A 21,819-nucleotide genomic window follows, 5' to 3' on the forward strand; every position below is an offset into this window, starting at 1 on the left:
TGAATGTTACTGACCACTTGCGTAATCTTCCGTTTGTTTTATCCAACGAGGTAAAGCAAAAGAGTACTTCCATGCAGCCTTATCCACGTTAGGGAGACGGCAGTTTACACCAGTGATGCCTTTCTGTCCTGAGATGTAAGGAGCAAAAATGTAAAGGCTTATCCTTAGCTCCTCCACCCTTTGGTTTGGTGTTGTGTTGGGTGTGCCTTCAAGTCCCAGCTTTCTAAGAAGTATGTGACGGTATGTTTTTGGAGAGCAGAGCAAGAACTGTCTTACCCCGAGAACAGCTGAAAAGACAAGACACTTCCTAAAGACATGCCCTTACCGGCGCTCCGATCGGTATTTCACAGGGTAGTCATCAGAGACGCTTAAATTGCCAAAGGCGTGTGAGTAACGCAAGTTATCCCAAAATAACCTGGTGTTTTCATTAATTTACCAGCACCTATACACAGGACAGTGATGGAAGCAATGCTAGCTATTTGTCAACTTGGCCTTGTAACTTACCTTCTTTTTACAGAAATAACAAAGCCTGATGGCTTGCGTATTCCTGAAGTGCTCCAAAGGTGTGCCTGTTTCCAACGTGAACCTTATCAGGGGTTTACCACATGAAAGTTTCATCCCTAGACATTTCTCCAAGGTGGGGTATAGCACAGCCAAGGGCAGACGTGCTTCCCTACGTGGTCTAGAGTGGGAAGCGTCTTCATCAGCATCCATCATCCTTCAGCATATCCAGGGAACCCGCTGTAATTACTGGATGCTGCGGGGTGGCAGCTTGGGTTGGTGCTTTCCTAGAAATGAATCCAAGATCGTTCCCTTTACCAAGGCAAACTGTAAGACTTGAGCTTCTCCAAACTACCACTGTGATCTTACGTCACCCACTGAGCAATGGAAGGGTCTGTAAGGTATTGCTGATTTGAAGAAATGAAACATTTCCCTAGGGTGTCTGAGTAAAGAAGCAAACAAAGGGTTGCAAAGAAAGCAAAGTGTTACTCCATCCCATGGTCATTAATTATCTGTTCTATTTTAAGGATGCTTCAGGTGTTAATGGCGAGGTGGCTGGTTTTAACGTTATATATCATTGTCACCATCAGCGTTACTCAACAGCCCTTTTCTCCCTTCCTTTCTTCTTCCTTTTTTTTTCTTCTCTGCTGTTTTTTCCTCCATATTATCTTCAGACTGGTATCTTTCAGGCCTGCCCCTCCACGCACAGTCTCTGGTTGGTGGAGAACGGGTCTCCCCTTCAATCCACAAACTCCGGCAGCATCGCCCGCTGGGGCGTACGCAGTCCGCTCCCCTGCCCCAGAATGCCCAGGCCCTCCAGCAGTTAGTGATCCAGCAGCAGCACCAGCAGTTCTTGGAGAAACACAAACAGCAATTCCAACAGCAGCAACTGCACATCAACAAGGTAGGCATGATGCTTTTAAAGTTGTTTTGGTTTTGGTTTCCCCCCCCCCCCCCATATGGCATCAATCCCAACTTCAGCCAGCACTATTTCAGAGTTTCTTGTATGTGGTCTCTACCTCTGTAACCAGCTGACCTTCATCCTTGAATTTTGAGAAATACAAGGATGGAGGCATCCATCATCAAGGCGAGGATCGATACTTCTGTTGCGGTACAGTTCAAACTTCTGGCTTTTCCAGTAATACTTTTTGAAGTTGTCGTTTTTGCTGTTCATCCACATCAGGATTTTTTTATCAGTTTTGTAGCAGAAAACATAAAATGGTGTCAAGGAATATGGGGAAAATACCTGCTATGTGTGTATTCAGTTTGAAAGGGAGAAGGAGCAGTAATATGGATTTGAGGAAAGAAAATGAAAAGCGAGGGATTTCAGACATGACTACACCAGAAAATAATTGAAAGTGAAGATACTCAGATTTACTGAAGCATTTTTCACTGGAATTACTTTTGGAAAGAGAAAAGCTGTTCCCATCTCCGGTCCAGACTCCCTTAACTGTGGCCCTGTGGAAAGCATTTCAGTGTCCTATCCGTTCCTTCTCCTGAAAATGAGGCCAGCATTGCTCTGCATCCTGCAGAGGTGGTTTTGCAGATTAATTAGACGCGATTCAAAAATTGCTTTGAAGCAAGCAAGTGCTCTGTTTATTTTCTCACTTTCTCTCCATCACTTGGAGAACATCACGTGAATGTTACAGAGCACCATTGATCAGTGCACAGATTTTGCAGTTGCTGTGTAGCCAAAATAATGTGTTTGGGCATCCCAGTATTACAGCTGAAGCTGAAGCAAAGCTGCTTTGAGATGATTGCGTGAGTATGCATTAAAAAAGACAAAATCTAACTTGATGTTTTAACCCAGGGAAAGGTAAGTGCAGCTTTTTAAGTGCAACAGGTCTGATGACAAGCGGATGGAGGTGTGACATTTTACCCCAGCTGAGGTTTTCTCGCAAGATTTCAGAAGGCACAGTCTGTTGCTGGATTTACAGTATAAAAAGGCTGTTAAGGAAGGGGGAAATCAATCATAATCAGTGTGATATTTTTCTGACTCTAGTTTGTATTGTTTTGAGGCTTTCTAAAGACTTTTCCCAAGGAGTTCCAATGGTGGCTTTAAGAGCCAAGCAAATCGAGTAGTGGGTTTCAGGCTAAGTTCAATGATAGGTGGGCCTTTCAGATAGCTGCAGTCTAATTTACGGTGTAGGTTGCTCCAAATATTTTCACTGTTCCAGTCCTATGAGAAAATAAAACCTACCAAGAGCTGGATTTAAAAAAAAAAAAAAAAAACCACCCCAAAAAAACCAGCGCACACACACAAAAAAAAAAGAAAAAAAAAAAAAACCCCAACCCACAAAAACCCCCACTGCACGACCCCCCAAAAGTTTGTTTATAGACTGGAGCTAAGGCAGGATGATTACACAAGTTACTGACGTCAATCATGTACTTCTGGAGAGCTGCCACCGCACACTGCGTGTGCCAGCCCTGGACGGGGTTCAGCCCCACACACCGGGGCGATGGGGAGCGGCTGCTGCCACAGAAATTTCCCTCACCCCCCTCCAATCGCGCTTTGTGACCGGCATCGTCGGACGCGGGGCGCTAGGTAGGGTTTCTTTGTTCGGAAAGAAATGTCAGCCCGCTGGTTTGTTTGTTTGAGGTTTTTAAGGCTTTTCCGTTGCCAACGCTTGTAAGCGTCCAAAAAGTTTGCCGTGACGTACCCGCTGAACTCATTGAGACTTTCGCTCGGACCTCCCAGGAGCTGGAGAGCGTGTGCGAGCGGAGCCCGGCAAGTCCTCCCGCAGCGCTCTGAATCTCAGCTTTGTTAGAGCCGGGATCAATCGCATCCATAGCAGAGGCAGGCGGGGGGAGAGTGAAATTCAAGTGATTGCACAGGGGCAATTTCCCTGCGTTTGATTTATAGAAGTAATGAGTTAAAACTGTTGCGGTACTAGTGCTGTATGCGTGTGGCAAATTTATCCTGTGGGCTAGCATCCAAGTGCTGACATGGAAAAAGACTTTTCCCAGACGCACAGATATTTTAAGACCCTTGTGTGTAGGAGAGTAAGGGCACAACTAAAAATAATGTCATAAATGGCTGCCTTTTAATTATGAGCAGAACTGACAGGGCTGTCTGTTAAGGTTGTGTTGGATTTCCTGTAAATAATACGAGGCTGTTTTCAATTGCTTGTGATTTTTTCCAAACTTTTAAGATTTTGGCTCTGTACTTTCCCTGTTAGGTGTCTACATCAGATGAAATTTTTGAGAAGATTGCAGCCAAAACAAGTCTTGCTTGTTTCCAAGAAGACGGCTAAGGAAAAAGTTGTTGTTTTGTTCACAATTTAAAAATAATGAGACTAATCATCTAGGGGATTCAGCTGTAGGGCTTTGGACCAGGACCTTGGAATTGGATAGATGAGGACAGGGCGGGTGGCTGGGGAGGGACGGAGAGTGCGGAGGGGTGGCTGGGGTGGGACAGGTCCAAGGGAAGGACAGGGCTCCTTGGGGAGACCGGAGGGGACCCGTGCTCCCCGGGGTGCGGTCCTTTCCAGCACGGCTTCTGAAGTCCCTGGTCTACTGCTGTTGGCAGAAAATTGAGGATGGCTTGAGCCATTTCCATTTGCTTGAAGGAGGGGAAAAACAAAAACCACACAATGACCCCAAAAAATGGGGACAGGAGAGACGTCTGTGAATGACAAGAGTGTTATTGAAGTTGCCACCCTGAGCGCTCAAGCTAGGAGATGGGAGTAGTCACGTTTCCTGTGCAAGTCTCACTTGCCTTCTTTTTTTCCTGTCTTTTTTGATCCAGTTTTTGATCAAGTTGTATCTCTTGTAGAAGACTCTGAACTTAGTGCAGAGAAGGGTAAGCGCCAGGCTGCTCTCCGGTGGCGTGCTGCTGCATTTGTTGCAGAAATCAGAAAACATGTAAGGAGGAAAAACGGATCCTTAGGGCTCGGGCAGCTGGATGCTGTCGCAGGGAATTTCTCCTCTCTGCATGCTCATCTGCTCTGTGCCGTTTGCAGGACGGGGAGACGGGGCTGCTGGCAGCAGAGGTGCGCTCGCGCGTCTAAACCATCTAATCTTAAAATCAGCCGTATCATGTTGAAACCCCCATCCAGTGGGGTTTCACAGTCAACAGCTTTCTTGAGAACTGGGGTTTGAGACATTCAATAAGTTCTAGATGAGATGTTGAATCACTTTGTGTTAATTGAGCTTTGTGCGACCTTTGGTCGGAATGAGGGATGTGCCTTAAAAGAGTAAATATGAAACAGTCCTGAAAATAAAAGCTATATATTAATGCCCAGGAGCCCTGACCTGAAATGACACAGGCAACGACATGCGCTCATGTTTCCCACCTTTTTGCGCTTTCAACGTTCAAACCTCGGGAATGGCTTTTCCCTATGGTCGGAGGAGCTTTGCTGGGCGAGGGGGGTTTGTTTTGCCATATGAGAAATACACGCAGCAATCCCAACATCGTTTCATCTTCAGCAATTACCATTTCTCTGCAGACTTCAGTCTCTTTTAAGATGCAAATTTTAGTCTTTTCTATATGAGAGGGAGGAGCCAATATATGCTCATGGCTCTCTGTGACGTTCGGAGATGGGCATTTGGGGGGGTATTTTTGTCCTGACAGCAAACCAGGTAGAGCAGGACGCTGTTGTCTGAGCAGACTACAGGAATTTTGAGTTGAAAGTGTTAGATTTTCAGCATGATAGGTCTTGAAACAGCAATTCTCTTCCTACAGAGAAATACACAAGTGAGATTTCTGTGAATCCTATGCCGGAAAACTCAGCTTTTTACCTTTCTGTAGTGAAGCTGAGTGTTCTTGGCATTAGTCCCCTGGATGGAGAATTCCCAAAGCCTTACTGGAACAGATAATCTCCCTTTTAGCCCTGAATTGTTCTGTTAAGCAGATGAACACTGAGCTTCTGTGGTCAAATTATGGTTTTTCTGAATAAACCCCATTTTTAGCACACTCCGGAAAGTGAGGTCCAGCTGTAACATATATTCGGCAACGTATATATGCCAGACTGTGGTGCCTCGACTTGTCTGTGGTGCAGCAGTGTTGGGTGGATACGTTTTTATTAAAACCTAGAATTTAACTTTGCTATTTCCTGATTTTTTTTTTTCTTTTTTTGGAATGAGTTAACTGTTTAGCCTCAAGTGACTGCTGGAGCAGCTTTTCATAGTATCTCTCAAGTATCATCTCTAAGCTGCCTGTAGATAACCCTGGATGAGTTGTATGGAAATGTGATGATTTCTCCTAGGCTTTGAAGGGGTGTGTGGTTTTTTTCCAGCTCCTTTGATGCACACTGGTCTGTCCAGTGACTCTGAAGGGCATGATGGAGGTATTCCCTCCAGCAGAGATGAGAGTCTTGTGTTGGACTCCTAAACTGGAAGAGATCTGGAGAGCAGATCTAGCTCACGGTTTGCCCAAAGTCATGCACAGTTTTCATCTCTGTCAGTCTTCAATAATTGAGGTGTTCTGCTGTGTTCAGTGTTGAAGAAGTCTTGTCCTTTTAATTGTGCAGGACCAGAAATTTCTTCTGCAACTGCTTGTCATCTTAGGAGAAAGATTCAGAGGTGCACAGCTTCATCAGAGTTGCTCTGTCCGGATAGGAGACTTGGCTATGTGGTCCTACCGACGTGCTTCGGCTCTGCTTCTGCTTCCCAAGGAGAAGCCACCTTCTAGAGCCAGATGGGTCCCTGTGACACTTGTCAAAAGAAGTCCGTTGGTTAGATCCTTCTAGGAGCTTCCCAAGCATTTTTTCTGTTGGGAATTCTTCGTTAGGCTGTGATGAGTAAACAGACGTTTCTAGCCTGTTTAGTAGTGTCTTCAAAGACTTTGGTGTCCAAACACCTTACCACTACAGAGAAGGGATCATGAAGAAGTAGGTATATCATATCTAGTAGACAAACCAGATGGCAGCTGACTTGAAATTTTACTAGCAAAGAAATGCAGCTTTTTTTTCCCCATATGAAGCATTCCACAGAAAAATGATGAATTCTTTGTTTTTTCTTGTATTGGGACCTGACGTTGCTATGATGTATTTTCCTTTGTTCTTTGTATTTCAAAGATGTAGATAAGAAATCTTGCCAGCTGCATCGAGTCTTTTAAAAATGCTTGTTAACTAGAGATGTGTAGTTTCTTCTGTATGGAAGTCGTTAGCTGTCCGAGGCTAAAGAGGCAGTGCCTTTTACAGTGTTTTATGGTGACAGTAAGTGATAGCCAGAGGCGACTGTGTTTGAAAATAGAGAAGTAACCTCATTGCAAAGGGAGCTAGAGAGCTAATTAAGGGAGGGAGAAGTTAGTTATGTTACGTTGTGCAGTTGTTTATTATTTCAGATATATTTGTAAGCAGTTTCAATGATATCTTAACTTGATATTCAGTCCCTTGCACTTTTCTTACCTGAAATTATTACACGAACACATGTTCATGAAATTGCAAAAATGGAAGATTTTTAGGGAGGTTTCATGGGCCTGGGATGCACGTACACGTGTATTACATGGAATACGTTCAGAACAAAATGCTTTCTTTGCAGACTTGTCCTTTAAGAAGAAAAGGGTTGCAGCAGCTAGAACAAATGACATACCAAGAGATTCACTTTGTATTAGGAGAGCAAACTGAATGTTTGAAATGTCCTTGTCGTTTACCACTTGACTTTTAACCTTCTTTATGTTTTTCATTTAATTCTTACATTTTTATGGAGTTGGAACAATTTAAAACTTTCAGGGAATTACACTGCTTCTCATTTCCATTAGATTTGACAATGACATTGGAAGTTATTTTCCCAGCAATTACCTTGCATAGTTCATAAGTTCAAAAGGTATTAAGTTCAAAGCTTGAGACCTTCGATCCAAGCAGGAAAAAAAAAAGTAGCAGAAGATGGTTTATGGTGATTTAATTATCTTTAAAACAGATTATATCCATCCAGCCTAAGAGAGCTTAAAGAAAATTGATGGAAGAACTATCCTTAGGTTAAACGTGGTATGTATATTACAAGTAATGAAACTGGGAGGTACCTCACAAAAAGTTTTGATCTTTTAGGTTGGCAGGAACCTCATGAGATCATTTAATCCAGTGTCCCTGCTCGAGCAGGGTCAGCTAGAGCAGGTTGCCCAAGACCATATGAATATCTCCAAGGATGGAGATTCCACAGCCTCTGTGGGCAAACCTGTTCAAGTGCTTGACTGCCCTCATGGTAAAAAATGCTTTCTTATGTTCAGAAGGAATTTAATGTGTTTTAATTTGTGCCCATTGCCTCTCAGCCCATCACCCATGAGTGCAACCCATCAGGCCCCGTGGACTTATGTTTGTCCAGGGTTTTTTTAAGTGCTCCCTAAAACCTGGTGGTCCTCCACCAAAGGTAAGTCTTCCTTGCTCCAGACTTTCCCCCTGGTCTCAGGGGCCTGGGATTCCTAAAGGACCATCTTACTAGTAAAGAAGTTATTAAGTGCCGTGGCATTTTCCATGTCATTTGTCACCAGATCCCTTCCCCGGGTCAGCAGTTTGCCCATGATTTCCCTAGTCTTCCTCTTTTCTTTCTTGATGGCCTTCACGTCCCTTGTGAGATTCAATTCCATGTTGGCTTTGGCTTTCTTAACACCATATGTACAAGATCTCTTGTAGCAACTCTCTGCTCCTCTTGGGTCACCTGTCCTGCTTCCAGCTCTTGTACATCGCCTATTTATATCTTGAGTTCACTTAGGAGCTCCTTGCTCATCCATGCAGACCTTCTGCAGCCTGTGCTTGATTTCTTGTTGGGGTGGATATTTCTTGAGCTTGTAGAGTCCTTCAGTATCATCCAGATCTCCTGGAACCCTGTGATCTCCAGGGCTGTAACCCGTGGGACTCTTTCAAGCAGATCCTTGAAGAGGCCAAAGTCTGCTCTCCTGAAATCCAGGGCTGTGGTCCTGCTTTTTGCCCTGTTTCCTCCTCTTCAGATCTTCAGCATCTCATGGCCACCAGCCAATGCTGTCTCTGTGACTTCCACATCTGCAGGTAGTCCTCCCTTGTTTTTAAGTGTCAGATCCAGGAGAGCACCTTCCTTGTTGGCATCTTGATCACCTGTGTCGGGAATTCATCATCAATGCATTCACATCTCCTAGATCCCTTGAGCCCTGCTGTCTTGTCCTGCCAGCAGATAGCAGGGTGGCTGAAGTCCCCCATGAAGACCAGGACCTGTGAAAGTGAGGTGTCTGAAAAAGGCCTCACCTACTTCTACCTGATAAGGAGGTCTACAGCAGTCTACCTCCTTACAAGAACGCTCATCTTGATCTGTCCAGTTGACGTTTAAGCTCTTGCCTGACTCCAGATCCACCCCAGGGTACAGAGCTCCAATCCCTCCCAGAAGGGGCAACTTCCCCTCCTCACCTTCCGGGACTGTCCTTCCTGAAAAGCCTGTATCCCTCCATCACAGTCATGCGGGTGATCCCACCGTGTCTCCATGATCCCAGGGAGGTCAATAGCCCAGTGACTGCACACTGACTTCTCATCCTCCTGTTTGGTCCCAGTGCTGCAGCCATGGCTCTAGAGGCATTTCAGAGGGACACCCAAGCGTACCGATTCCCCAGGACAGCCTTGAGACCTTCCCCATCAGCCTGTTCTGCCGGCACCTCCTTCTTCACATGCCTGTGCTCGAAGGGATGCCCCTTCAGCTCTGTTTAGTGGACTGCCGTGTCCTCTCTGCTCCCACCACCCCAGCCCCTTGACCTGCCTGCGTGCTCCCCAGCTTCCTTGGCTGTTGTTGAGGACCCGCTCCCTCTCTGATTATTTCCAGGTGGATCCCATCTTTTCCAAGGAACTGTTGACTCTCAAAGATGGTCCCGAAACCTTCTTACCAACAGCAGCAAGTTGCTGATCTGTTCTAAAACATTGGTTCTTGTCACTGAGAGGGATGGGCTGCACCCCCATCTGTACTGGGGGGCCACAGGAATCCCAGAGGGCAAGATAATGTTCTTCTGCATGTCCTGCTCCTCTGGGGAGTTGAGACAGCCTAAAAACAGTAATTCACAAAGTGCTGGCAAGCCATGGCTGGGCATCCCGGTCCTTGCAACACTCCATTTTCAAAATCCTTGAGCCCCAGTTGTTTGAGATCTTCTGCTGTAGTTCTGAGCAACCTCTTGCTGTCCCTGCTGTGATACTTGCAGGCAGCTAATCCTTTCTGTCACTGTTGTCTGCCTCGATCTGCTCTGTAGAGGTTGGCTTCAGATACATGGCAGAGCCTCTCTTCCTACACAGAGGGACCAAGGCTCAGTTTCAGTTTAGAGCCACTGTTCTTCAAAGAGCAAGTTCCTTACGAGTAGTCACTCTTCCTGCGTGTGTTCAGTACCCGTGTTTTGATTTAGCTTTATTAGATTTAAAGTCAATATTGCTTTTCATACCAATGACCTAATCCTTCTGAAAGCTCTGCCCTAACAACTTTCAGAGTTCAGCAGTTTCTTTATAAGCCTGTGAAACTGGTACCGCCTGAGCTCTTTTAAAGAAAGGAAACTGGTTTATGTACTTATGCTGGATTTAAAAACAGTTCACGTATGGGGTTTTTTGTTTCCAAATAAAAATCATAAGCAGTCTGAGATGGAGAACCGTGAATTTTATCTCGCTGATGAACTTTCAAAAAGTCTGAGCCTGTGTGAATTATAGTGAAAATTATATTGTTGCCTTTGTTTTAGCAGCCGCTTTCAGAGAGGTTCAGTACCTCTGGTTAGGAAGATCTGGTCAGAATGATGCTCGTATTGTGCTTTGCTTCTGTACAGATGCTATAAGTTGAGCATCCACTATTTCCTCCTAACTAACTTCATAAGAGTGCAAGTTTTGGAGGAATCTTTATGAGAGCCTCTCACTTTCCAGATAAAATTCTGGGTGTGGTTCAAGCTGAAGCTGAGCAAACAAGGCAGCAGAAACCCTCTTAGAGGGTTTGTGTCTCTCTTACCTTTTTAAGAATTTAATTGCCAACCGTAGCGATGGCTGTTACGCTTCTCCTCGGTAGGTTTGCGAATGGAGTAGCATCCCTAGGTGCGTAGGCTCAAGAGGCTCTTACTTCTTCAGAGGGAATATCGAGTGGAAAATGAAGGGACCATCATTACTTGGGGCACAGGATTTCAGAGCACTTAATGCCAAGGTTGCCCTGACCTTTCCCTTGAGTGGTTCTTTTGGACCTAGTCTATAAGATAAAAGCTTTAATTCACAATCACTCTTTTCATGAAGCTGGGTCCTTTGAGGAGAACAGAGTGAACTTTACCTGGGATGAGTTACATTTGGTTTATCGATTAACCTCTGGGATGTTTTCAGATTATATCAAAACCCAACGAACCAGCTCGCCAGCATGAAAGCCACCCCGAGGAGACCGAAGAAGAGCTACGGGAACACCAAGCCCTTTTGGAAGAGCCATACGGCGACAGAGTCACAAGCCAAAAGGAGGCCCCGGGGCTGGCCAACGTGGTGCAAGTGAAGCAAGAACCCATCGAGAGCGACGAGGAGGAAGCAGAGCCGCAGCAGGAGCTGGAGTCTGGGCAGAGACAGGCGGAGCAGGAGCTGCTCTTCCGTCAGGTGAGAGTCCAAAATGCCAATTTTGGGACTTGGTTCCTTATAGAAGTTTGCTAGGTTCTTGGTAGTCACTTTATACTGGTCTAAGGGGGAGAAGCTAGGGGGAACCAGCTCTTGAGGATTTGCTGTGCGGAGAAACCTGCAGATTAAATCAGTGCCGTCCTTCCCTGGAGTCACCGCGCCAACTCAGAAGTCCCGGGGAGGATAATCTGGATCACCCACACAAGACACAGTCAATGTGTTTGCAGCCACCAAACCACTTTCTGTTTGTTTCTTTGGGAAGACAAAGCATGTCTTCATGTTTTTGAGCACTAAATAGTAGCAGAGGATTTTATGCTTTAAAACAAATTGTCTGCCGCAGAGAAGGGCTGGATAAGGGAGTGAGGGATGAGGTTCATTGGAAGGGATTCCTTCTTCAGAACTGGAGATCTCAGAGACTGCAGCTGTGCTGACTTTGGAGGGTAAACACCAGAGACTTGTGGATTGCGAGTAATAAATCCAATAACAGCACAGCATCACGTAATCTTTCCAATTACGTGGCAGTCTCCCAAAAGCCGCCTGTTGCGGTAGCAGTAAAGAAGGCAAGAAAGTTGCAGTTCTCTGAAGGCATCAGTGCTCTGCTCGTCTTTGCAGCCCTTAACACCCAGGATCTGCCTGTACCTACGGCCGTACGTAACCCCCGTGCGGGATCAGCTGCCGAGAGCAGATTGCCATAGCTCAGAGTAAATCCCCAGCCCTTGGCCAGGGAAAGTGGGATTGTGTCGGGTTTGCAGTTGCGATGTCTGTTTATCAGGTGCAAGTTGGTTGCTCCGTGGAGTCATTTGTATCTCTCTGCTCACTGCCGTCTTGCCAGCACTGCGGAGCTGACTCGCGTGTCCCGCACGGACATCGTTGGCTGTTGCTCAGAGGTTACATTTTTGGTTCTTTATTGAGCAGCGTTATCTTCATAACAGCGTTGCCTTGAAGGATCAATGCCATTGCCAACCGTGCTTGTACAAAGTGTTGTTTGATTTATACAGTCCCATCTGAGCCTCATTGCCTTAGGAAATAAATTAATAAATTAAATGTAACATGCTACTAATGATGGACCACAGTGACACTGTTCCTCTGAAAGTGCAGCTGCCCCAGCCCTAGTCCTGAATGCATGGTCACGCCTGAGTAGCCTTAAAAATATTACATCCTTCTCAATTGTTTTGCCTGAAAGAGGAGAAGGAATAAGTAGAGGCAGTGGGAAGGTTGTTAGGGTGTGGTTGGAAAGGGGCAAGCTGGACCAGCCATCCCTTCCAGCCAAGAGCCAGCTGATGGTGTGGCTGCACTGAGAACCAGTGCAGTTGGAAACTCCCTCTCTTGCCTGTGATCTGGTTGAGCTGGACTCGTTCCTGGGTCTGGTGCATCACACTGATAAATGCCACCCCTGCAGCAGTGGAGGTGCACAGGGCAAGGGAGACATGGCCAAACCCAAGGGGAGGATGAGGCTGCTCCTGCTAATGACCGTGCCAGCATGCACCAGCTCCAGGGCTGTGGTTTGGACATGGTGTGCTTGCCTGACTTTGCTCTAGAAACGTGCACATCTTCATTTGCTGCACATTTATTTCTCAGGGAAAGGAGTCCAAGCCTTTGAAGCTTCAAAACCCTTTTATGAAGGCACCACTCAGACTTTCAGCAATTCCTTGCTTCTTTTCCCCGCAGCAAGCCCTTCTGTTGGAGCAGCAACGTATCCACCAGCTGAGAAACTACCAGGCGTCGCTGGAGGCAGCCGGCATGCCTGTCTCTTTCGGAGGACATCGGCCTCTCTCCCGTGCCCAGTCCTCGCCTGCCTCGGCCACCTTCCCAATGTCCGTCCAGGAGCCACCCACTAAGCCAAGGTTCACAACAGGTAACGTTTTGGGGCGCTGGAGACTGCGGGTTACCGCTTTGCCTTGTGTTGTGCTTTTCTGCCCTGTCCCTGCAAAGCCATCTAGATGGGGTCTGCATCTCACCTGTGTTTGGGGACTCCATAACGTCCTGACTTCATCAAAGAGAAGATTCTGTTGTCTGACACCTTGCTGTCCTGCTTGTCCCTTCCCCAGAGGGACAGACACCCGACAGTCCAGACAGAAAATAACCTGCAAAAATCAATAGAAGCACAGTACTTTAATTATGTATCTCCGGAAAAAAAAAAAGGGGACGAGTCATATGCTGTGACAAAGCTGATTTAGACGCAAGGCAGAGAGAGGCAGTGTTATTGAAAAAGGACAGCATGCCAAATCTCTTGGCTGTATTTTCTGCACCTTCTCCAGGTCCTGCACAGTCTCATGCCATAAGTTATCCGCTCCGGGCCCTGGGCCAGCCTACCCCTCCTTCTAAAAAACCATCTCTGCCCAGGAGTCTGTGCCCGTAGGTTAGGAAAAATGAGGTGAGTTGATGATTTCAAGTTGGCTTGAACAGCCGAACAGACTGAAGAGTGTTTTCTTACCTGTTCAGTCTTCATCTCGAAGGAAAATGATGAGTGTGGTTCTGCATCTGTCTAGTGAAGACCAGAAGTGCAAAGAAGGTGTTAATCTCCCCACTAAGATTAAAGGAAAAAAAATAAAATTGTTCTTCCTGAATCCTGACAACCAATTTTTTTTCCACCAAAATCCTTTCTGTCTCTTCAGTAGCCTTAGTAACAGATGAAAGTTAATTTATGTGCAACTTTTCAAGTCCTATGTTGGGTGATTAGGCAGACTTATTTTGAAGTCCGCCTTCTTCCCCAAATGTCAGGCTCTATTTTGTGAATGAACATTTTGCAACGTGATGTGTGCCCTGGGAAAAGGAAGGGGAAAAAAAGTCCAGAACGCCCAAATAAGAGCAACTCATGATTTTGTTTCTCTTTCACTTCCCCGTTTATTCTTATTTAACCCACACTTTTTGCATCATGAGAGTGAGCGCTGTGAATCGGGTTTATTTTCAGACACTGGTGGTGTAGTAATAGTGCTCTGTTAAATAAGAGTTTGTTCTTCAGCTGCTAGCTGCAGGGTGGGGAAGCATGTGTGATTAGCTCTGTAAAAGTCCGAGCAGTATCTCATTTTTGCACATCAGCCCTCTAAGTCTCTTTCTGTTTGTTACTATTAAAACCTTGAATTTCAGAAAAACTCTTGTTTCTAATGCAACCACTTCTAGCGAGATCATTGTAGATTTTGACTTTTGCCAAGGATGCAAAGAAGGGTAGTCCCCTGGCTCATGGTCAAACCAGATGAAACTTGAGCATCTAAAACACTTAGACCCAAACCTTGGTGCTGTAAAAACAAGGAAGCCTGGCCCTGCTTTAGGAGATTATTCATTCCTTCTCTTTCTTCCCTTCTCCTCCTCCGGTATTTAAGTTGCCCTGTCAATCATTTGCAAGACTTTGAACATAGAGTAACTTTTCCTACCAGAGGATATACATTGGACTCAGATACGTGCCTCTAAATTTCATTTTAAATTACAAGCAATGGTAAGAATGCAAATTTTGAGAACTGTGCTGCTTTGAAAAGACCCTGTTACAGTGTTATAATTTATTTTCCTTGGAGGCAGGGTTTGGGGGTGAAAAAAAAAAAGTGGCGTTGGGCATCTACTGGCACTAATAAAGGTGCAGAGCATAAAAGGTGAGACTTTTGTACTCATCCTAGAACTAGTCCTTCACCTTGCATAAAAGGTGAAGGACTAGTTTAATTAACCTTCACTATCTGCTTAACAGTGGCAGGAAAAAAAAAAGAGCCTAGGAATCTGTGGGCATGCGAGCACGGAGAGGCAAGGCAGATATTTCAGCTGTTGAGCACGTGTGCGAGTTAGATTGCTAATGTTTTCTTGAAGTTGTCCGCGGTGTGTCGCAGATTGTGTTATTGGAGGTGGATACTAAAGCTTAATCACTAGGATTGAACTGTTCTTTGAAAGGCAGGAAATTAAAGTCTTGGGTATTTTTCAAAGCAAGCAGTGCCGAAGTGCATCAGGCTGCAGACAATCCATCTGTTTGATAAGCGATGGCTTTGGAGACCGATTCTAACACAATCACGCGCTTTGGATTTCACAGAAATGAAGATTTGAAATGTTGTGATCATTTGATAAGAGGGCTGGAATAAACAAACCTCGTTCACCGGCCCTAATAAAGCCAACCGCCATCATTCTAGGCACGAACGTGGCTCTGAAGTGATTGGGTTTTGTCCAACAGACAAAGGAATCGTTCATCACTTTCATGTTTGGGATATTACATAGAAAGCGCTAATGCTTTCTCTGGACAGAGTTAGGACCAGACAGCTGGAAATTTGGGGGTTTATGTGTAATTTATTTTCCTGTCTCTCTCAGTGACCAATACCTGAGACTTCAAAACAACATAATACACCTCTCAAACATGAGGGGCATTACTCCACATGAAAGCGAAAGCAGTGCCCTTCCTGACTTCTTCAAGCAATCACTTTTATGTCCCGAAGCATGATATTTAATTTTCCTTCCTTAAAAGCAAGCTAGTCCTTGAACTTGCCCTCGCAGGCACAAGTAGCCCCCTTGACTTTAATGAATCCTCCTGCGTACCCTGTTCTACACACTTGACTACGACTTTGCAGGTTAGGCTGTTTATTTGCATAGCTCAAATTATCCAGGCTCTCATCTCCTGTAAAAATGGTTCCACAAATTATTCTGATGTGCTGCATTAAAGTATTTTTCATTTCTGACGAAGGCATTTATTCTCTCCTGTGCAGAGCAACATAATTATCTGAACCTCAAATCACATGTTTGTTCTGCCAAGAAAAGCGAGTTGGTTATGCTTTAGTGCTGACCTTTAAAAAGAGTATCGCTTCCAGTGCCACTTGATTTCACTTGTAATGGCCAATGTAGTTTTGTATTTTGAGCTTAAATTGCCAAGTTTTCCTTTGTGTGTCTTCATGAGTGCCCCCAACCACAGGAAGGAACTTGGAACTGTTCCCTTCTTTCCAGTGGTTGATTTTATATAAAAAAAAGAGATGTGTTGAGTGACGTGTGATTACAGTAAGAAGAACTTCATTGAGACGCTACTGTTACCATTGAATCACTGGGAAACGAGAAACTTTATAGTTCAACCAAGTTCGACAAACCCCACTGCAGTCCCTGTTAACAAATAGGGATGAGTAGGCGTCCTACTACTTCTGAAAACCTTTTCTTTCACCGCTTCGTCTGCCCACATTCAATAGGCTCGGTTACCAAACCCCGTCGTGGATGTACGCGTGGAATTTAAATGCAGCGCAGCTTGCCGACACTTGCGGGTGAGGCTGGCTCGTGTGGCCGGGGATCTCGCCCACGGCTGCCTGTGTTTGCTCTCGTCGGTGCAGTTCTCTGAGCTGATAAATACCGCTGCCTGCTTCTGAGCTGACACCAAACATCTTCCAAGAAACCTGGGAGATACCTGGCAGGTCTGCTGTGCTGCAGGAAGACAAGGGAGGGATGGAAGAATGTCAGGTCAATGCAGAAAGATGGTTTGTCATTTGCATTTATCTCTGGTTTGATCCATGTTGGATTTTACCCTACCAGGCTCTAGGGTTACCCAGGTACAAAATGGAGATCAAAACGGAGACTTTTGGCCAGGCATTGCTTTACCTATGTACCTAGAGTTGCATTGTGATAGTTTTTCAGGAATTAAAAGAAACTTTGAAAAGAAACTTGCAACACAGATTTCCATATCGACTATTTAAACTGTCTTAGACCCTTTACAACTTTGCAGCGCAACTGATGTAATTCACTGCCAGGTTGTGCCCAGCTCCCAGGTAGCAAAAAGATTTGTTAGGACAACAGCATTAAGCATCGTCTGGGAATCCAGGAGGCAAGCAAGAAAAGGCTGCTTCAAATACACTGCTTGAAAATGCTTGATTTTTTTTTTTTCCAAAAACTCATGAAGGTCTAGCGTGAACTAGCCACAGATTTATCTCCAGGTTGGAGTGTCCTTTACAAATGAGGTGCAGCTGCTTAGTGAAAACTTTTCCCATTTCCACTAGCGAATTCTCTGCTGTGCTCTCTTGCCTGTGCTCCATGCTTTCCCATTGCCCTTCTCTTGGGCCATCACCAAAATACCTCCATTGCACCATCTTTTAGCCCTTGCTCTCTAAGGTCAGTGCCAACAGCAGAGTGCCCAGGGGCTGAAGGGGGCCAGGATTGCCCCTGGACAACTCAGCAGCTTGCTGATGAATGACCTGCTGCTTCTACTTCTTTTTTCTTTAAGGCTAGTTGTTGACTGTCTATATGTTGAATCCATAACACATCCACCTTTTGGCTTTAAGCCTATTTGTAGTCCCTGTAGATGTGTGTGGAAGTTGGAAAAGACAAAACCGCTTTGCTTTGTTTAACATCAACGATTTAGCCAAACGTAGTGCAGTCCCATACGGTCTAGGAGGACATCTCCATGGGGTTCTTTTGGATAACAAATACTTTGTCAAAATGCATGATGTCTTCCAAAGATGAGTTTCCTTCAAAAATAAATGAACCTGAGGTGAGGTTAACCAGACCTTGCGCTACTTTGACTGAACTCAGCTTGGGGAGTTCTCATGGCCAGCCAACCTTATCATTGGGCTGCAGCGTCTCCTCCGCTGGCACTTACAGCCCTTAGCCTTGCCCAGCAGCTCCCAATGAACTTCGTTGCCATGAATCAAACACGGGAGACCTCTACAGAGCTGTGCAGCAGAATCTTACTTAACTGAACTTTGGCTAACCCAAAGGCAGTCAATTAACTGGTGCTCTGTTCTCTTCCTAGAACTGAATGCGGTCTGGGTTTTGTTGGGTTTTCTTTGGTTTTTGGTTTTTTTTTTTTTTTTTCTTTGTGCTCACCTACAGCAAAGAGAGGAACTGCCAGATACCTTCCCTGAGGCTTGGAAGTGACGGTGCCAGGCTTTGCCTCAGAGGGAAAAGCCAGATTTTTCAGTGGCAGAACACGCCTCCGCTCAATCCAAAGGTGCGATTGGAGCTGGAGCCAAGCTGGGGGACGTGCAGCGGCTCAGAGCTCAGCTCCAGGCTACATGGGCACGTACCTACTCAGAGCCCGGGTTCTTACAACCCCTTTGAACTGTGTGCAGTTGCAGATGGTGCTATCGGTACATGGAACTGGTGACATGAAAGCCAGCTCCGGGAAGCTCCTGCAGCTGCATTCACGCCACACCATAGGTGTTCTCGCCTGGGATTTCGGAGGAACGATGTCAGACTCTTTAACATCGGGAATCTGGGAATAGCTCCTGCCTTCGCTGCTGATTCAAAGGCTTTGGATTCTCGTCAAAACCTTTGATTTGCAACTTTATACCGTGCTTTCAGACAGATGTGTCTTGCAAGGAACGTTACTCCTTGGGAAAGAAAAAAAAAAGCCACAACTGCTTTTGTTCTGTTTTCTGAAGCTTCTGGCTGAGGGGAAGGGTAGATTTAAACATTTGACTGTGTCTCTTTTGCTTGAGTGGAAAAAAAAAAAAAAAAAGGTCTTTTGTCACCAGGAGTGCATAGCTGCGGAGGACCTGCAGTTTTCCTCCAGTGGAACATTGGCTAGGAAATCATAACTCCCCTTCCAAAAACGTACCCAGGCACTCTGGAGCATGAATCAGTCTCCTACGCTGTTGTCATGCCATAAATACTTGGTAATGCAAGGGGATTTAGCTGCCTGACTCCTACATTCACATGAAACAACACTGCTAAATACCTACATATCCTGCCGAATAATTATGCCCAAGCGCGTGTTAATAGCCTTAATTAGCATGTTGTCAAATAATGTTGATGCAAAGACTTCAGCACAAGATATTTTATGAACCGTAGTGCCTGCTAATGTCATATTCCTTCTGATTTTTAATCCCAAGCCCTAGAGTCATTTTAGCAGCAATTATAAAAGTACCCGGTGGAAAAGCTGCAAGCCGCTCCCCTCCTCGATCATGTTGCTACACCGGCACCTCTGGGCTTGTACTGATGCTTTCCCTTGTCACCTCCTTCTGGCACTCTCACAACTTCAGCCTGCAGAGATGGTGGTGACTAATTTCTTTTCTGGATCCGTTGAGGATTTCCAGAGGAATGGATTGTGACGGGTTTGGTGCTGTCTCAAAGCAACGTCTGGGATTTTCATTTCTTTAGGGCTCCTGGTAAAACACACAGTCTTTGTCTAGAACTGTGCAGTTGAATATAAAGTGCAGTAGTAAAAAAAAAAAAAAAAAAAAAAAAAAAAAGGGGGGGGGGAGTTTTCATATATCTGGTAAAATTTAATTTTTTTTTTTTTTAACTGAGAGAAATTTTATAACCTCTGCTGCAGGCCTTGTATATGACACCTTGATGCTGAAACACCAGTGTACCTGTGGAAACACCAACAGCCACCCAGAGCACGCGGGGAGGATCCAGAGCATCTGGTCCCGGCTCCAGGAGACGGGTCTTCGTGGCAAGTGTGAGGTAATAAAAATCCCAACGAAGGGTGAGATGAGGTGGTGGGCCTGGGGGGAAAGGGAGGATTTGGCTTTGTCTGGCTGATGGGGCTGCTGGGTTATGAGCATTTTTGGAGGCTGATTTCTCATCCAGATGATAGCATAGGTACCGACCCTGCAGCCCAGGCTGCTGGTTGCTACCTGGATGTGCAAACTTTATGCTGTATTCTGGATTTAGATTTTTATAGCTCCAGCTGTTGGCGATGTTTTGCCGTACGTAGCCTAAATTTAATCCATTCCTGGATGACTGCTTCTGCTTGCCTGTGTGTCCAGGAGTACTTTGCTAGCGATCTGATTTCATTGCATTATGACGACTGTTAGAATTTTCATGAATCATTGGAGAATGCTCTTGCCTGATGTTGCAGTGAAGCTGCTTCTGTAATTTTCAGTCCTATTCCCTATACACTGGAAGTCTCCACCAAGTGTTGGATTTTCAAGCATCCAAAGATAAGAGCAAAACATGAAGTAGCCACATTATTTGTTATCGCTCCGATCGTAACGACAAAAGCTGTGGAGCAACAAGTTTGTACTTCTGTGGTTTAATAACTTTTGTAATACTCTTTGATAGGTAATGGGCAACCTATAGTGAAGATACTGTAAAAGGAATGAGAGTAGGGGGACATAACTAAGCGCTTTTCCATCACAAGAGTTTAAATTAATTGCATTGGACATATCTGTTATAAGAACAAGGCAAACTAAGCTAAAAGCTTAGATAATGAAATAAAAAGAGTCATGATTAATAATGGTGATTAATAATTATTGCAGTGATTATAAATAAATGGTAGCTTGTGTTCATTGGTTCTTTGAGCATCTGAGGGGACTGAATCACACAGTATATGGATGTCAGCATCTGGCTGGAAATACTTTCTGAGCAATCAGAACAGACATCCACGTGGTGGCAGCATTGCTGTTGGCTAAAGCTCCCCGTCGTACCCTTATTTATCCCTGAAGATAGCAAAGAAGAACTTCAAAGCTGTTTCTGTCTACAAAGACCCATTTAATTGAATTTTGGGATTATTACTGGGGGGGAGGGAGGGGAGCAGACCCCTAGTACCCCACGGTTCAGCTCCTCTGCTTAGAAGCAGGAGTGAAACAGTGCATTAACTGCATTAAATAGTCGTTCTTTATTTTAACTTGTCTCATGGCCTTGCCTAGCACAACCTGTTTCTCCATCACCTTCCTACCTCCACACTTTACTCTTTTGTCCTGGAGAGGGATTTTTCTGGAGCCGCTTGTTCACTTTCCGCAGTCCTTGAGCAATGTAACTCTTTTCCACCTTGCAAAGCCACTTGGTCACTTCCCTGCCCTTCAGAGTCTTTCTGAAGCTCCTTAGTTGGAACCTGTCTATCAGTGAGCAAAGTGGAGAGCAGTATAAATAGCCTTCCTTCAGTAAATTTGTTGATGAGAAGCTCAACATGAGCCAGCAATGTGCGCTGGCAGCCCAGAACCCAACCGTGTTCCCGGGGCATCACCAGCAGCGTAAGCAGCAGGTCAACAGAAGGGATTGTCCCCGTCTGCTCCGCTCTCATCAGACCCCCCTGCAGTGCTGCACCCAGCTCTGGGGTCCTCAGCACAGGACAGACACGGAGCTGCTGGAGCGGGGCCAGAGGAGCCACGGAGATGGGCCGAGGCTGGAGCAGCTCCCGTGTGAGGACAGGCTGAGAGAGTTGGGGGTGTGCAGCCTGGAGAAGAGAACAACGGACTTGTCTCCTTACTGCGTGGACAGGAATGCTTTACACTTAACATGTAGCAACCTTCATTCTGCGGGACATATTCCAGGATAGGATGGATTCAGAAGGAATTTTGGAGTCTGGCTTAATAATTATGATTACTTTTAGTAATAATCTTATTTTTTTCAAATCCCTATTGCCTGTGCCAAAGCTCCGTGCAGGACAGCATGGGCTGTGCCCTCTATTCCCACCCACAGCAGTGTGCGTGATGTATGAAACTTCTGCAGAGCTCTTTGTTTGAGGGTGGTGACGCTTACGACCCATGCAGCCTGTTCTGGATCTCTGGTTTTTTATGGATTATAACTGCTCCATCTGCATTGCAGCCCTACAAGCACTCGGAAAGAGGTGAATATTTTCAGAATTAGTACTAGGTCTGCAGCGAGTCAGCAGCAACACTTGGATCATTGCACTCAGAGATTTGCCAGGCTGTATGCTTTGGTTTTTTGCTGAGCTCCTGTTTTATTCCACGTTGGTTTTTCTTTTTTTGTAGCTGCTCTTGCTGATGGACACATCTGTGCACACTCATTCTTATCTTCACTTTTGCAGGTCTGTTGTCCTGCGTCTCAGATGTTATAAGCCAGTTCAGTAAGCCCAAGGGCCTGATGTGAAAAGTGTTTGTGATTATGTAGTTTAATCTGTTTCACACAACTCCTGTTTGTAAAAGGACAGTTTGAACTCTGACATTTCCTTATCCTCATA

At 45.4% G+C, this 21,819-nt stretch overlaps 1 protein-coding gene across 1 annotated transcript in view; it reads left to right on the forward strand.

Moving 5' to 3' along the window:
- Positions 1-19,380, forward strand: part of HDAC4 (histone deacetylase 4) — a gene marked incomplete at its 3' end in the record, with an annotated part of 179,911 nt that extends 160,531 nt beyond the window's left edge. Inside the window, exons 11-14 of the mRNA XM_010077006.1 lie at positions 1,191-1,405; positions 10,734-10,991; positions 12,678-12,864; positions 19,225-19,380. Coding sequence (XP_010075308.1) covers positions 1,191-1,405; positions 10,734-10,991; positions 12,678-12,864; positions 19,225-19,380 — 816 coding nt within the window. The remainder of the gene's footprint in view (positions 1-1,190; positions 1,406-10,733; positions 10,992-12,677; positions 12,865-19,224) is intronic.
- Positions 19,381-21,819: the final 2,439 nt, after the last annotated feature.

The sequence above is a fragment of the Pterocles gutturalis genome, unplaced genomic scaffold (assembly GCF_000699245.1).
Source record: "Pterocles gutturalis isolate BGI_N339 unplaced genomic scaffold, ASM69924v1 scaffold13278, whole genome shotgun sequence".
NCBI classification, from domain to species: Eukaryota; Metazoa; Chordata; class Aves; order Pterocliformes; family Pteroclidae; genus Pterocles; species Pterocles gutturalis.